General features: G+C 36.8%; 1 protein-coding gene across 1 annotated transcript in view; it reads left to right on the top strand.

The window, feature by feature from the left end:
- PDE8B (phosphodiesterase 8B) overlaps nt 1-15,499 on the top strand; it is an 85,356-nt gene that overhangs the window by 37,765 nt on the left and 32,092 nt on the right. Inside the window, exons 2-5 of the mRNA XM_035553534.1 lie at nt 5,470-5,526; nt 11,070-11,260; nt 12,404-12,463; nt 13,512-13,569. Coding sequence (XP_035409427.1) covers nt 5,470-5,526; nt 11,070-11,260; nt 12,404-12,463; nt 13,512-13,569 — 366 coding nt within the window. The remainder of the gene's footprint in view (nt 1-5,469; nt 5,527-11,069; nt 11,261-12,403; nt 12,464-13,511; nt 13,570-15,499) is intronic.

The following is a 15,499-nucleotide window of genomic DNA, read 5'->3' as shown; positions in this document are numbered from 1 at the left end:
GCAGAAGCCTGTGAATGGGTTATTGATAGATTGTGGGTATGCAGTAGCCTTGGTTTCTTGGTTTCAAATACATCATGAAAAGTTGATGCTGGCTGTTTTTGCAAATATTTGTGACTTATGCAAAGGTTATGTCATATATGTTATGAGTAGATTAGCTCTACAAAATGCATATGCTTTTTATTTCTTTTTTTTAACAGTTCCTGTGTATCTGCTGATTAACACTGAAAAAGCTGTTCATGACATACTGATGTCATCCATTAGCATCTCTTATGGTTGCCTGCAGAGTTTGCAGTTTGAAGTGGCTAATCAGCTAAGTCAACAAGGATGAAACCTAATTTCTTCTAATACTATATGTGTTTGATCATTATTTTCTCTTAATAAAGTGGCATGACCTTACCATTAACCTTAGGGTTGTGCAATCCAAACATTTAATGCTCCTCTGGAGTCCTTGGAAAGGTGGCAGCTGTCTGGCACTGAGGAAAGCAGGTTGTGGAGCAGAGTGGTTTTGCAGCCCTCTAGTGGGAGCCAAGGAAATGCAGGGTGTAAGCGCCTGAGAAAGCCAAACCACTAATCAACTGGAAGCCACAGAAAAGGAAGAATAAAAAATCAAGTGGGAGCACTCTGGAAGGCTCTGGGGAACGTCACAACAGAGGTAGCTCTCTACTGGGTGAGCAACTGTGTTGGCGGGAGAAGGAAATTAACTGAGGCAACTGATTAAATGAATGAATCAGGGAAGAATGGTGCTTGGGAAAGCCATGGTGGTCATGACAAAAATCATCTAGCTCAAGACCAAATCTACAGCAGCAGGAACCCTGGGAGGAACATGTTGTGATCTATCCTGTTTATTCTCCCAGCCATTGCCAGCTTATGATTAAGGGACTTCTTGAATCAGAGGCAACATCTTAGTCAAAACAGCTCTTCATTTTTCTCCTGTAAGTTTGCTCCTAGTTCAATCCACATAAACTGCTCTACAGGTCAGGTAATATCCCCTGTAACAGTTGAAACTCATAAAGGAAGCACATGAGAGAGTCCAAACAGAGAAAGAGTGGCCTAAAAACTACAGAAAAAAAACAAAACGAACAGAGGATGAACCATAAGTGATTTGAAAAAAAAATGTATATAGAATAGAATAAGAATAGAATAGAATAGAATAGAATAGAATAGAATAGAATAGAATAGAATAGAATAGAATAGAATAGAATAGAATAGAAAATTTGGGACATAGTTCTTCTAAACAACAACAGACAGATAAAAGAAGAGAAAGAAGAGAGGTATATAACATTGGTGAAAAGCAGGAGAGGACCTGGATGCCCTAGTTGCAGACAGCTGCAAGCTGGGGTTGTTTGTGAAAAGCCATGAGCCCTCTGTCTCTTAAGGGAATTCAAGCCTGTGAGAGAATTTAAAGGTAAGACCAGTTCAGAGGTCACATTTGATTGTAATCCTTTTCAGGCCAGTGTTTGGACAGGGGAAAAAAAAAAAAAAAAAAAGAGAGAGAGAGATTGAAAATAGTGGTATAATAGAGTATGGAAATGGTAAAAGCCAAAGGACAGGCTGAGGTATCAAACCTCACCAGGGATGTGGATGGGAAGTGAGCTGGAAAGAAATGTAAAGGAGCCCTGATGAAGAAGGAGAGATGGAGCCAGAGGACTGAAGTTGTGTGGTAAGAGCTAGGCCTAAAAGAGAGGTCAGTTGAGTAACTCATCAGAAACCGAAGGGAGAGAGGTGTGAAAATGAGATGTAAGGGAAGGGGTGTATCAGTATGCGAGTAGGTCCAGTGGCTGATAATGACTGTCAATAAGTAAAAATGGAAGGAGATGTAGTGGGTAGGGGGAAGGAGCCTTCAGGACACAAACAGTGTCAGTAGCCCTTAGTGTCTGTGTGATGCCATAGAGCATCTCAAGTAGTACATCCTGTGCCTTTCCAGGAGACTGGACTCCCAGCAAACATGCTTCACAGCTTGGCTGGCTCCAGCTGCTGCTGTTTCTCTGGAACAATAAAGAATTATTCAAGAAGACTTTGCTGTGCTAATTAGTCGTTATCTTTACAGTAGTTGTGTTTTTAATTATTGATGATTCATAAACTGCAGGGTCTGTAAGTCTTCAGTCACATGAGGGGTAAAGATTTTTGTAGTGGTGATATAAAAGGATGGACCTTTAATAAAGTGGTCTGTCCATTTTGCTTAATGGTACTGCTATGATAGCAAGGTAATTGATGATCACTAATTTATATGAAAAGAAAGGATTTAAGAAAATACCATTGACTTTCTTTAATTCTTTGATTAATATAATTCTTTGATTAATAGCTGATTCCTCTGGAGATTACCTAGGAGATTATAATGATACTGGAAAAAAATATTGGACTGTTCAAAATGTTAAAACAAAAATTTCTTCACTGTTTTTAAGCTCTTGTTATTCCGAGATAGCTTATTTATGATTTCTTTGCTTCCAACCCTGTGTCTGTTCCTCTGCTCACTGAAATTGGGATTTTTTTCACCGACCTCTTTGGAAACAGGCTCCACATGTTTTACCAGAAAAGTTTGTCATGAAATTCTGTACTAATTGATTTAGGTTGCAAGTCTATTAGCAGTCCTTCCTGCCAGTCAATAAAATAATGAGAGATTTATTTAAATTGGAAATCATCAGCAATAAGATACTCACTTAAGCCAGGAAATGAGCAGAGGTATGGTCTTGAAATCACTAATATGCAACATCCACATGGTCAGACTCTTCTGGGAGTTAGGAAGATGTTAAATAAGTTCCTTCAGGCCCAGGAGAGATGTGTGCTACTTTACAAAGGCTAGGCACTCATGTCATATTCCTGCTGCCTCCTCTAGATGTATTTTGAAAGAGAAAAGTGAGCCAGTCATTTGTACCAAAAACGATTCAGGCATACAAATCTGGGGGACTGAGTGAGTTTGTAGAACAAAACTCAGAACTCAGAAAAGAAAGTCCAGAAAGGAGGACATACTCTTTGCTCTATCTAAGGTAAGGTTTATTAATCCTTCCTATGCTCAGGATCATTACCAGTCTTCATCTGAGGGTCCCCTCGGTTTCCATGCATGGTTTAAGGAATGGCTTAAAGGTTATACATGTCAATCTTTCTGATAGAGCAGCACCATTTCTGCATCCCTGTGTGGTAGTGGTTGGAAGTAAATCATGTCTGCGTGGAGCAGGACTGTGACAAGTTCACCTGCATTGGGAATCTCAGATTTTCTAATCCTCAGGAAGCTTTCCTATCATCAGCAAAGACAGGAACATGCTAAAATACTGGGGTGGGGGTGGAGAAAAAATAGGACTCCTTGATTTTCAGGTCCGTCCAATCAAGTATTTTGTATTTATGATGCTAGCATGGATGTAGCACAGAGAGAAGTCCCAAGTCACAGTTGTGTGGATTTTTATTTTGTTGTTTTAAATACTCAGGCTAAGAGAAGTGAAGAAAAAAAATCCCTAGAAAGAGTCAGACAGACTAGCCTGCATAGATCTACCTCTTAGGCATAGTTATTCCATCTTGGACAAAAGTGAGTAATGAAAGCTGGATGCCCCCTGAAGTGGTAGCAAAGCAGAAAACAGTAATTTACAATGTAAATTCCTAAGTAGCATTAATAAATGGATAAATATATATATATATATAGGTGTCCTAAGCATCCTTTGTGAAGAATCCCACGCTCTTGATCAATACATTTGGGAACTGTTGGAGCTATGCATTTTTAAAAAGAACCTTTTGAAGTGATACAGAACCACGCCCATTGTGTACCTGTTGTTATTCTGCTTACTAGAGATTCTTCAAGTGAGATGACTTAAAAACACTTATCTAAATCAAAGTAATTCAAGATTAAAATATATTTATATATTTAAAAGTTTCCTATATAATACCACTGGAGTGTAAATGTGCTATTTTTAAAATTTTATTTCTGGAGGGAGGAAAGAGCAGTTGGGAGTTTTGGGAGAATTCTGTTTCTCTAACCTTATTCATTACTTCATGGCCGATATTGTGATAACCCCTACTTGCATAATGTTCCCTCCCAATATGACAGGAGATCAAGTAGGAAATGAAGCTTTTGTGTGAGAAAGGGAGAGGTTAACTATACTTACACTGGAGGCAGTTTTTGCTTTGGAAAACCACGGCAGGCTTTGCGGTTTAGTTTTCTGGAGTACCGCCTGCTACTGCCTTCTGACCTACATTGAGCTCAGAAGAATCAGTGCCCAGTGATGAGTGAAAGTCCAACATATCAGCTGTAGCTGTATGTTATTCCACTGTCTCATACGCAGGCAATGTTAAGTATTAACATGCTATTGTATTCTCTGAGGAAGAAATATCGTCCATGTTGAATGTTTATCCATGGTCCTTTAGAAAAAAAATAAACTGAAGAACAAGGAAGGCTTGAACTAACAAGCAATGCAGAGCAGAATGGTGCAGAAATAAGGGTCCAGGATTCCTGGGAGTTGGGGAAAGTCCTGGGAACGTGCCTGCAATTAGGTTTTTGTTCCAATATGTGACCTGCAGAGCAACTGTTTTAACTCACCTACACCAGTTTTGTAGAGTAGCTAGTATCAGGCAAGCAGAAAATCTGCCCTTTCAGAGACTGATAACTTGTAAGTAACCCTCTGTAGGGTGAGGGGAGTGATATTTTAAGGGTTCAAAGACTTTTCCTTAAGTACATACATGTGTGGGAGGGAGCAGGTATTGTTCAGTTGCCTGACAACAGTCTTTAATTAATGATCTGAAGTGAAACAAATCAGCCGTGTATAGGAGGAGTGTATTGAAATATATCAGTACATAGAAAGTATGAAGGTAGTCCAACTCTTAGGAAATATGGCAACAAAGCAGCTACAGCCAATGTTTGCTGACTTTCTTGCCATAGCTTTAAATTACTGTACGTTCTCAAGTCTTCTGAAAATGACGTGACTCACATGATAGCAATGTGCTGTTGTGGTTTTTTTTCCTACAAACTAAAAGCTACAGTTCTGGAAAACCATTTTAAATCTATAATCCAAACAAGTTATCTTGTCTGAAAAGCCAAGGTTTCGGTTTTCTAACCGAAACAACTAAAATATTATTAACAAATATCTGTTACAAGACCTTGGAGGCCTGCTTACATTGAAATGAATAAGGCAAATTTTGGTCAAAAAAAATAGTTCTCCATAGTCTTAAACAAAATACAAATCCTTTTAATGAAGGTGCTCTGATCTGGGGAAAGAGGAGAAAGGAAGAGGTGTTTAGATTTTTCCCTATTTAAAGCCCTACAATGTTTAACTTAGAGGAAAATAGAACAAAATAGCGAGTTTGGTAAAATATGTTCATTGAAGATACACTTAACCACTTAAGAGCAACTAAATAAAGGCTGCTGGTCATTTGGCCTTCCTTTGAGAGTGCTACTGGCTATGTCTGATCTTTCATTCTTGCTTGCAAAATGTTACCTTGTTAAGAACCAGACTGAAAAAAAAAATCTGTATTACTCTTACTTACCAGGCTTCTGCTACAGAGGTACAAATTGGGCCCATGAGACTGACACAAGATCCAATTCAGGTAAGATGTTCTTTCAGTTTCTTGATACAGTCAATTCAGTTGATGGGTGAAGAAATTAAGGTTCAGCCCTCATGGTTAAGTATAATGTTTTCATTTTACTTGTGTAAGGGCAGTGAGATGGATAATTGGTGTTTTGGTTTATCTGAGTGCCTTTGAAGAGACCTGTGGGTAAATTAAATTGGCAGACGAGGTGCTCAAATTTCCATTAACATCAAATCATTTATTTTATATGACCTGTCAGTACAAGTGTGTGTGTCTGTGTGTGTGTGTGTGTGCGCGCACGTGCATTAGCAAGTAAAACAGCTGTATCTGAATCTTAAAAACCGCTGAGTTCTGATATGGCACAGCTGAGAGCACCATTATAAAGTTTAGGTACCAGGTGAGTTTTGCTGGGTTTTGCACAACAGATCAAAGAACTGTGCTTTTATAGGTCACAGATGCAAGAAATCACATGTTCCAACAAGAACACTGAACTTTGGTTTAACAAGCAACAGCTCTTACCCATAGTTGCTACTGTTTCTGTACAATTTGTTCCTGTGTCTGTAAACAGATGGATGCCAAGAGTTATTTTTTAGCGTATAGTGTGTTTTAGAGCTCTCAGATGATAGGAAATGATGTCATCTTAGTCTTTAATATTGCTCCTGTGAGCAACATTAAAAGTTCATTTGAGCTAACTTTTTGCCTTGGATCAGATGACTCTCTAAATTACAGAGAAATTTAGTCAGCAGTCACCCTTTCTGGTTTTTGTTTGTTTGTTTCTTCTTTTTTCTTTTCATATCTGGCTACAAGAAGAAAAACCCGCATGTGGGATACATGCTGTTTCTGAGGTCAAAAAATCATACGTATATATATCATAAAGCTTTAAAATTTTCTTTCTGTATGATAATACTATATAAAGTATAATTCACAGTTAACTGTGACTTCCTCTGTTGAAAATGCTTATTTATAAAAAGACTGTATAATGGTGACTTCAGCAAACAAGTGTCTTCATTTTTGAATGAATTTCTACATAAATATGTGGAACGTTTTATGGAAAAATGTTCCATAGACTGTGATCATCTTCAGTAAGATAGTCAAGAAAATACTTAAGTAAGAATGTTTAGTGTTTCTGGCAGCATTTTACTTGGTTTGCCTTGTATAAATTGGATTTGCCAAAGTATCACAGTATCTATGTTAGCTGTTATGATATAAATTAAGTGAAGATTCATCATAGAAGAAGGGGAATTGTTTTGTGTTTTTTTTTGTTTAGAAACATGGTTGACATTCCTCTTGTTATCTAGTTAGGCGTGGATGTTATTTTGTCCCATCGTTAGAAAAGAGACAAATCGTGCTACAGAAAGCAGACTTTAAGTAAAACTCCTACCTGAAGTTTTTCATAAGGACTTTGCCATACATTAACTAAAAGGAAAATACTTTATATAAATTCACTTCCTATGTGGAACACATATGTGCAAGGATTGCACATATCCACTCATTTTAAAAATGTGTGCTAATCTTTTTTTCCAGCTTGAAGACAGAGCTACAGATTTCTCTGCAGTGCAAAGAGAAACTAAACATCACATTTTAAATATCTATTTGTTGGTGCTTAATCGTGTCCTTAATTGTCTGATAAGTTAATTCAGTTTGTTAAAACAATTGTCACCAGAGTTTCTCTTAGCAATGGTCATTTTATGCTGGTGCATGTTTTAAACTGTCATTTGGGACCAAACCTGTGCCAGCCAACAAATCGCCTGTATTTTTTGTCTGGGAGGTGACCTTTGTTGTGACTATGACTCGCCATAAACCATTTAATAGATTTCACCCTAGAGTTTATGACCATCTGTGTTAGAGGACAAACCTGTTGTGGTTTGTATTAGATCACGACCCAGGTGCTGCAGGACATAGGAGTGGGGGAGGAGAACAGTCCACAGCAAACATAACAGCTCCTACACTCCAAACGCCCTCCCAGCGTGCAGCTTATGTGTCTGCCCAGATTTCGTACCAAGGCTAGAAAATGGGCACAGTTTGGTTGTGAGACGTTAGAAATGACTGTGAAGAAAGTACATATAAGTGTGCTGTTTCTCCCAAGGACACAGGAGAAAGGTGTGTTGTAAACAGTTAGTGCACACAAGAAAGCTCTCTTACCCTTTTGCAGAACTGTTTACTAGGGCTGACAGAGGTTTGTATGCAGGCCTTTTTTATACAGTTTTTAAGCCAGTGCCCTACATAATGTAAAGATCAGGAAAAAACAGTAAAACAAGCTAGATGATAGCCAGGGAAAACAAGTGGATATGAACAGTCTTGAACCATCTCTTGTGTTTGGCACTTTGATAGAAGATGGCCTTAATGGCCAAGGAACTGAATTGCATGCCATTCAGGCATGCAGTCAAATGGATTAAACTGAAACCTTTTCTGCTTAACTTGTGAACCAGACCAAAGATTTAAAATATATATATATATATATATATATATAAATAAAAATCAATTTTTGTGGAGAACCTTGCAAAGCAAGAAACCAATCTATATGTGCAACATTAATAACTGTTAAAATAAGGCCAGAGAGAGAAGGACAGACTAGGTCATGTTTCAGCATTCAATCTAGATGTTTTTTAAAGCAATGACCAATGGAAAAGCTACTGTGGTTTTATTTTTATGTTGTATTAGAGTGAAGCCATGAATGTGGCATTGATTTCCCTAACAACCAACAGGTTAAGGGTTTGGAAAAGAAGAGAGAGACGAGGCAACGCTCAGAAATTGTAGTGATGACCACTCCTGAAGCTTATGTTAGCATTTAAGGTGAAGTTTGTCATCATCTCCTTGCAGCATTTAATACAGTGGAAGTAAACTAGGTTGTGTATTAGGGTTACTGTGGCATTTTTCTCCATTCCTGGGTTTAATGAGGAAACTGAGATAATTACACTTCTTTTCCCACTGTACTTGTCTTGCTTATTAGTAAGTGCATTTCCTTCTTGTCTTAGCATATACCTCTTGCTTTCTTTCAGAAAACACCTGTAGAATCTGTCTGCCACCTGTGATCATTTGCCCACTTTGTTTTACCACAAAACACTGTCTCCCATTCAAATACTGTATTTTGTCCCCTCTTAAGACAATCATCGGTCATCAACACTTTCACAGCACCATGTTTGTTCTGATGATGATTATCTTACCTGTTGAGCTGCAACCAAAGCATTAAGATGCCCAACATTTAACCATTTGCCATGCCAATTTTAGGTGTCACAAGAGCAACCCCCTGACTATTACAATTCTTTTGCTAGGATGCCTGCAATAACATAAAAAATGTTTAGATAACTTGTTTTATGACTACTTAAGTTGCTGTTTCTAATTTTCTCATTGTTTCCTTCTGGTACCATGTGTCTGTACCCAGCTGTTATCTCTTGGCTGTATTTTGAGATATTTAAAGTAGATCTCTGTCCATTTTCTTTGTTTGTATGATAATGTGGGAACAAGACATGCAGCAGCTGTGCAAAACAAATACTCAAAAACACTGTAGGAATTCCAGTACATCACCAAAAATGCAAATACTTCATTGGCAGAAGTCCATGGTACTCCTAAGACAGAGCAGTGCTTAATAAAATGTTCTATTTACAGTGAAACTGACATATTATATGCCAAAAAAACAAACAAACAAATAAACAAAAAAACACAGATATGTGCTTTCCATCAAGAAACAAAAATTAAATTAACTCTTTTCCATGACAGTGTGTTTTATACAGATTGTTATATTTTTGTATTGATTTGGGGATATATCTTGCAATATATTTGCATAATTATATTTATGTTATATAACTATATAGTTATTGCAGTTATATAACTATATAGTTATTATAGTTATGGTGTAATTCTTTACACTAAACTTCATACAAATTTTCATGAGAAAGTATGGTAATAATACATCAATGGTACTTTTTAAAGTTAATATTCTCTGAAGGATCTGCACACTGATATTTAGCTACTGGTGGGGGATCAGGTGGTTCAGTTAAGCTCCTTTATTTTACATCTGGTACATGACTGAATTTTGTAGTCCTTTATTTCCAAACTAAGAATGCTGAGAGAAGAAGATATCAAAAAAACCACAATGAAAAACCTGTTTGCTGACCTCATTGTACCAATCAAACTAGGAACAAAATAAAACTAACATCAGCTGGAAGCAAACAGAAGATTGTATCAGGGTGGAGATTTTGCCCAGGTATCTGCAAAGGTCTACAGCAGAACCATGTAACTGCTTTTGAACACTGCGATAGCTGGAAAAAGATAGGGATTAGATTCAGTGACAACTGTCACCTTAGATGGCAAGTGGCAGAAACCCAAATCTGCTTATTGTTAACTGCAGTTAAGAATACTCTTTCTAGTAAACTAAAACTTTCAGATGTATTTCTTAATACCTATGCAAGTTCCAAGCACTTAATTTTCTACCACTGTTTAATGAAACCTTGAGTGATAGTCCTGCCACAGTAACATTAATGGCTCTGTTTATTGTTTAGAATTAAACAATCTAGACAGCTCAAGATAAAAGAAAAGTTATGGTCACCTTGTCTAGCTTCTAGGCCGATGGTGTTGTATTTCACGTGGTAACATCACAGACGCACAGAACAGCATAAATAAAAGGTTATTAGCCTTTTTCATGGGCATTTTGGGCAAAATCTGCCATATTTCACTCAGACAGATTATTTCAGTGATGTCAGGGATGTTTTTGATTTGCGAAATGAACATAGATTATAGATTATTCCAAGGCTGCAGTTTTTCTGTGCAATGCAAATAGCTGTGGATAAACTTTTGACCTCTTGAGACCTTTCCTTTTCACACCATTTTTGCATCAAAATAATCTTTTTCTTTATCTGTCACATATGGTGGCATAGTTAGTGATCAATTGTGATGTTTGAATTATTTTTCCTGCAGCCCAGCCCTGTCTATTCCTGTTGTTCTTTTCAGTTTTGAAAGGATACAGCTTAACTCCATTTTGTTGTACATTGAAGGCAGGGTAGTGAATAAAACCATATTATGTTAATTGTTTGTCCCCGAAGAGTGATAATTAGGGCTGTTACATTTCAGGAAGCTCCTTACAATTAAAAATATGTGTAATTAAAAATATGAGAGTGGTGGTGGTGTTTGAACATTTACTCATCCAGTCTGGGTACTGATGGAATTTGAACATGAGTTAGAAGAGACTCATCATCTGGCAGCTATTTGGATGGCATGTGTGACCAAACCACCTTAACATAGGAGTAATGTTCCTGAAGCTGTGATGCTCAGAGAATGAGCAAGGCAAGGTAACCTGTCATCACCTAACACTTTTACATCCAGAACAATCACAGCTTACTCGAAAGCAGTAAATATCAGTCCTACACAGTTAATGCTCTGTTGATAACTGCTCCATTTATTAATAGTTGTCCTACTGTCTCAGCTGTTTTACAATCTGTAGTCCAATATTTTCACTTTCAATGCAGACTCAATCTTTCTTAGAGAACCATTAGTTAAGATCTGCACCATGCGGGGAACTATTTTGTATTTTTTAAATTGATTATGCTGTTTTTCGTACTTCTCAGGTTTTGCTGATCTTTGCAAAAGAAGACAACCAAAGCGATGGTTTCTGGTGGGCTTGTGACAGAGCTGGTTACAAGTGCAGTATTGCCCGGACTCCCGAGTCAGCACTTGAATGTTTCCTTGATAAGCAACAGGAAATAATTGTTATAGATCACAGGAACTCCAGATATTTTGATGGGGAAGATATGTGCAGGTAACCAAAGAACCTTATGCTTTTTTTGAACTTCAAAGCATATTATACAAAAGTGACCCTTATAATTATAAAACCAACCTCCCCCTGGGAAAAAAAATATAATACGATGGAAATTTGGACATTGAGAACAGGAGTTTTTCATACATCAGTAAGTACATACGTAAGTAGATAAGTTCATACGTTAGTACTGCAGCAAGGTTTTAAGCTGCAGGGCTTCAAAGTAATGCTATTGTTTGCCCACTAGGTCAGGTATGCTGCACTGAGAGCTCTTCACAGAAGTTCACATCACTCTTCTGGCACACATGGAAATGAAAAATTAGCACGCATTTTGTACCATGCACCATACTGTATTAGTCCTTCATGAACTAACAGTTCCAGTCCTTATGACAAGTTCAAATACTTGTGCTTATGGAAGTACTTATAAAAGACAAAAAATGAATATGAAGACTCTTCACTCAGGAAAGCGTGACATGTTTGAAAAAGAATTGTCTTTTGTCAGTGAAAGATGAGTGGAGTGATCTTCAGGTAGTTGGTCATGCTTTTTTCAGTTCATCAATAAGTGGTGAAAGTGGTGAAATTTTGTTTGCTCAGCATTTCATAAATGATAGTCTGTTGTAGAGATGTGCATTTGCTATATCTTCTTTTCTTTTTACATGCCCAAAGGCTATATTTTGTAGCCTTTCAAGAAAATGTTTCAATATCTAGAAAGGCAATGGTAAATATGGTAGAAGATGGAAGAGATTCTTGTTTAAATTAGATAATGAGTACTGAAAATGCATTGTATAGACATTGTATCTCTCAGCCCATGTGTTCGGGACAATCTGCTCCAAATGAACTAGGTAAGCAAGGCAAACCTGTATTAGGTAGGAAGAGTAGATGTAAGGAGTTGTGGTTCCTGCCCTATGCTTTTGGAGCTGTTGCCTCTGAGATGCATTATGTTGTGCAGCACAACATAGGAGGAATCTGGTAGCGAAATGGAAATGAAATGTCTAAGTGAAGATGGGTAGGTTTTGGCAGTGTGACATCCTATTTTCTAAATTCAGCAACATCTTTCAGTCCTGTTTTTTGTTTATATTGTCTGCGAAGATGTTGTGAGTAACATTGAGAAAGCATGTGGTGTAACAGAATATTTTGTTTTCTCAGGTCTATTCGTGCCACAAAGCCATCAGAACACACTGTAATACTTGCTGTGGTTCCTCGCATGTACGTTTTACTCTGTTTTGTGAAATATTTTTATTTTACTCCATAAGAACGTTATATAAAATAGTTATCTAATAACAGAAGATATCTTATTATTAAGCCTTATAGAATAAGGTTATTAGTTATTTTTACCTAAAATGGGTAAATGATGTATATGGCCTATTTAAGTATTAAATAACCTTCCAATTATATAGAGCAATATATCACCTTGTCTTCAGGGGATCATAATGTAATGGTTTGGATACTAAGGAAAAATAGACATCTATGTGTTAGTTTCTAAAATGAAAGAATAGAAGAAAATGTATTATTTTCTAAAGGAAATAACTAGATCATGTAACAAACTGTGATTATTAGGGAACTTGGTAATGGAGTAAACTTCATTAACTTCATTGTACTTAACTCAGCAGAGCGTGGTCCTGAAATCCTTATCGGATAATTCATACCCCATGTATTCAGGCAGAATTCTTATTGACTTAAATATATGGTTTATCAAATACCTTAGAAGAAGAGAGCTTTCCCATCTTTGTTAAAACTCCTACACACTGCTGAACCCATCCTAATTTTGTTAATTTCCTAGTTAATTTAAAGTATTAGCAAATTGAGTGGCAGAAGAGGAAATATTCCTGCCAAGATTAGGAAATAGATTAAGTTTGCTGCTGAACAGTGCTTTACAGCTCATTTCACATTTTACTTAATAACACTATTTTAGATTCTTTCTTGTAAGTTATGACAGGATGTCTTTTATTCTCTTCATGGTTTTTTTTTTTTTTTCCTAACACCCTTGTGCGTCTGTGAAGAGACAGGTGTTCTGTAGAATACCTATCAGGTTTGCTATAGGAATTGTTTTCAGGTTGTAGAAACAGAGCTGCAAAAATCTACAAAAGAAGATTGTATCATCTTTGACATATTCAGAAAATCAACTTCTGTAATATTATGCTTTTATATGTGTGTTTTATGTAAGACTGTTATTACTGCATTATGTTTTAATAACTGTCAAACTGGTACCATCTAGGTCTTCCGTGCTGAGTGACCAACATGTTTTATTTTATAGATCTGCTGATCAAGACGAGACTTCCGTTCTTCCCCTTCTTAATGCAGGCTTTGATAGGGTATGTCTTCTTTGATAAATTACATGTTTAATATAGTACCTATGATTGCTTCGTAAATTACAGACACTTCTTTTTCCTCAAAGTGTAAATGAATCCTCCATGTAAACTAGACGTTTGCTTCTGTTCCAGATTTATTGGTGAGAAAATAGTGGCAGCTGATTGGGTACTCTTCTTTTCAATAATGTTTTGGACAAGCATGTGAAATAAGAGACTCTGTGATCTAGCTAGTCCTTCCAGAATAAGTAGGGATGTGGAGAGATTAATTCCATGTGGTCTGGTCAGATGGTGGGTGGGTTTTGTTTATGAATGCATTGGAAAAAACGATGATGTGGTGCCCTGATTAATGTGTGCTGCATGTAACAACATGCTGCCTAGTCATCTGGACATTTCTGTGTCTTTGTGACTGCTAGGATTCCTCTTCTAAAAGGAGTACCAGCCTAGGCGAGCACCTGCTGAAGTGAAAAAGATTTTTTTTTTCATTGAGGTTGAATTGGGTTGTTGTGTTGGCCTGAACCCTCTCTTTTCAAGACAGCATTAAAAGTTGTCCTGTACAGGAAGCAGAAGGGAAGAGAACTGTTTCATTCTCTTTCTTAAAACAGCTTTGTAGGTGAGAGCAGAAAGGCAGCTCTGTAAATATAGCTTCAGTTGCTTACCATCTTCTAGCTTCTCAAGTCTTGTTTTGCCTTTAAAAAAATGCAGGACAATGTAGTTAGTGGGCCATATCATGACTTCAAGTGCAATATTGAGTTCAGACATGGGAGACACTGTGCTACTAAGGTGTTTTTTAGTGTCATGCTTTCTTCCAACAAAAATAGAAGTTTGTTGGATCTTTTTGCACCTGACAGCTGTTCTGGCAAGTGAAGAGAGAAGATTGGGTACAGTCTCTAACCATTCCCTCTAGCTGTCCCACATATATCGGGGAGCTTGCAACGTATAATAACCCCCTACTTGAATTATTTTCAAGCCTTTAAAACATATCTGATGTCAGAGATCCTATTTTCACAGGGGGGAGGCTGTAGGATTTTTTTCTGCTTGGTTAGGGATTTCTAGGGCCTAAATCCATATGAAAAACAAAACAAAACAAAACTTAAAAATATAAATTAAAAAATAAATAAATAACCCCCTTCTCCAAGTAGAGGAACAGTATCTCCTGGGATCTTCTCCTCAGCAGCATAATAAAATTGATAAATGATTTTTGTAAAATCACATCTGCTAAAATTATATTCTCTTCACTAATTTTATTTTTACAGTCCATCTTTTCTGGTAGCTTTATTTTGCATTATCACTATTCATTGTATTGGTGTTTGTCACGTTATTTCCTCATCTTCCTCCACCCCTTCTCTCGACAAAACATGGGTCTGTCTGGTGATAGTTGTCTTCTAAATGCATCTCCAACTTGACTAATGAAGTGTCTGATCCTGTAGCCAATTAGTCTGTCACTTTTTTCTAGAGTTTTGTAGAAAAAAAAAAAAAAAGAATTTTTACAGCAGGTTTAGGTTGTAAAGATTCCCAGGACTCCTTTAATATACTTAGGAGATATGCTTGCAAATGCATCAACCCTAATGTTTTCTTCATGCTGTGAATAGCTGATTATTTTGCTTTAAAATGTTAACTTTGTGTGTACATGTGTTACAGAAATATCTTTCTATGTTTATGTGTACATACGTAATATACTATAAGTATACTTGAATAATCACTTCATTACTTCTAATGAAATCAATGAAGATGGATTTTCATCCACATCTGGATCACTAAAAGATCTTATGACCGCTTTCCAGAGAAAGATTTCAGGAATCTTTTGGCATTTTTTTTTTAATGCTGAGTTTGCCCTGTTTTTTTCTTCCTTCTTCTCAAGAAAGGAATTTATTACATGTCTTCTGAATGTTTTTCTAGTATCATTAATAGCTTTTGTGTTTGCGTATTAATGGTC

Source organism: Cygnus atratus, chromosome Z (assembly GCF_013377495.2).
Source record: "Cygnus atratus isolate AKBS03 ecotype Queensland, Australia chromosome Z, CAtr_DNAZoo_HiC_assembly, whole genome shotgun sequence".
Classification (NCBI taxonomy): domain Eukaryota; kingdom Metazoa; phylum Chordata; class Aves; order Anseriformes; family Anatidae; genus Cygnus; species Cygnus atratus.
Note: the sequence above shows the minus strand (reverse complement) of the source record. Positions and strands in the feature narration are given on the sequence as shown.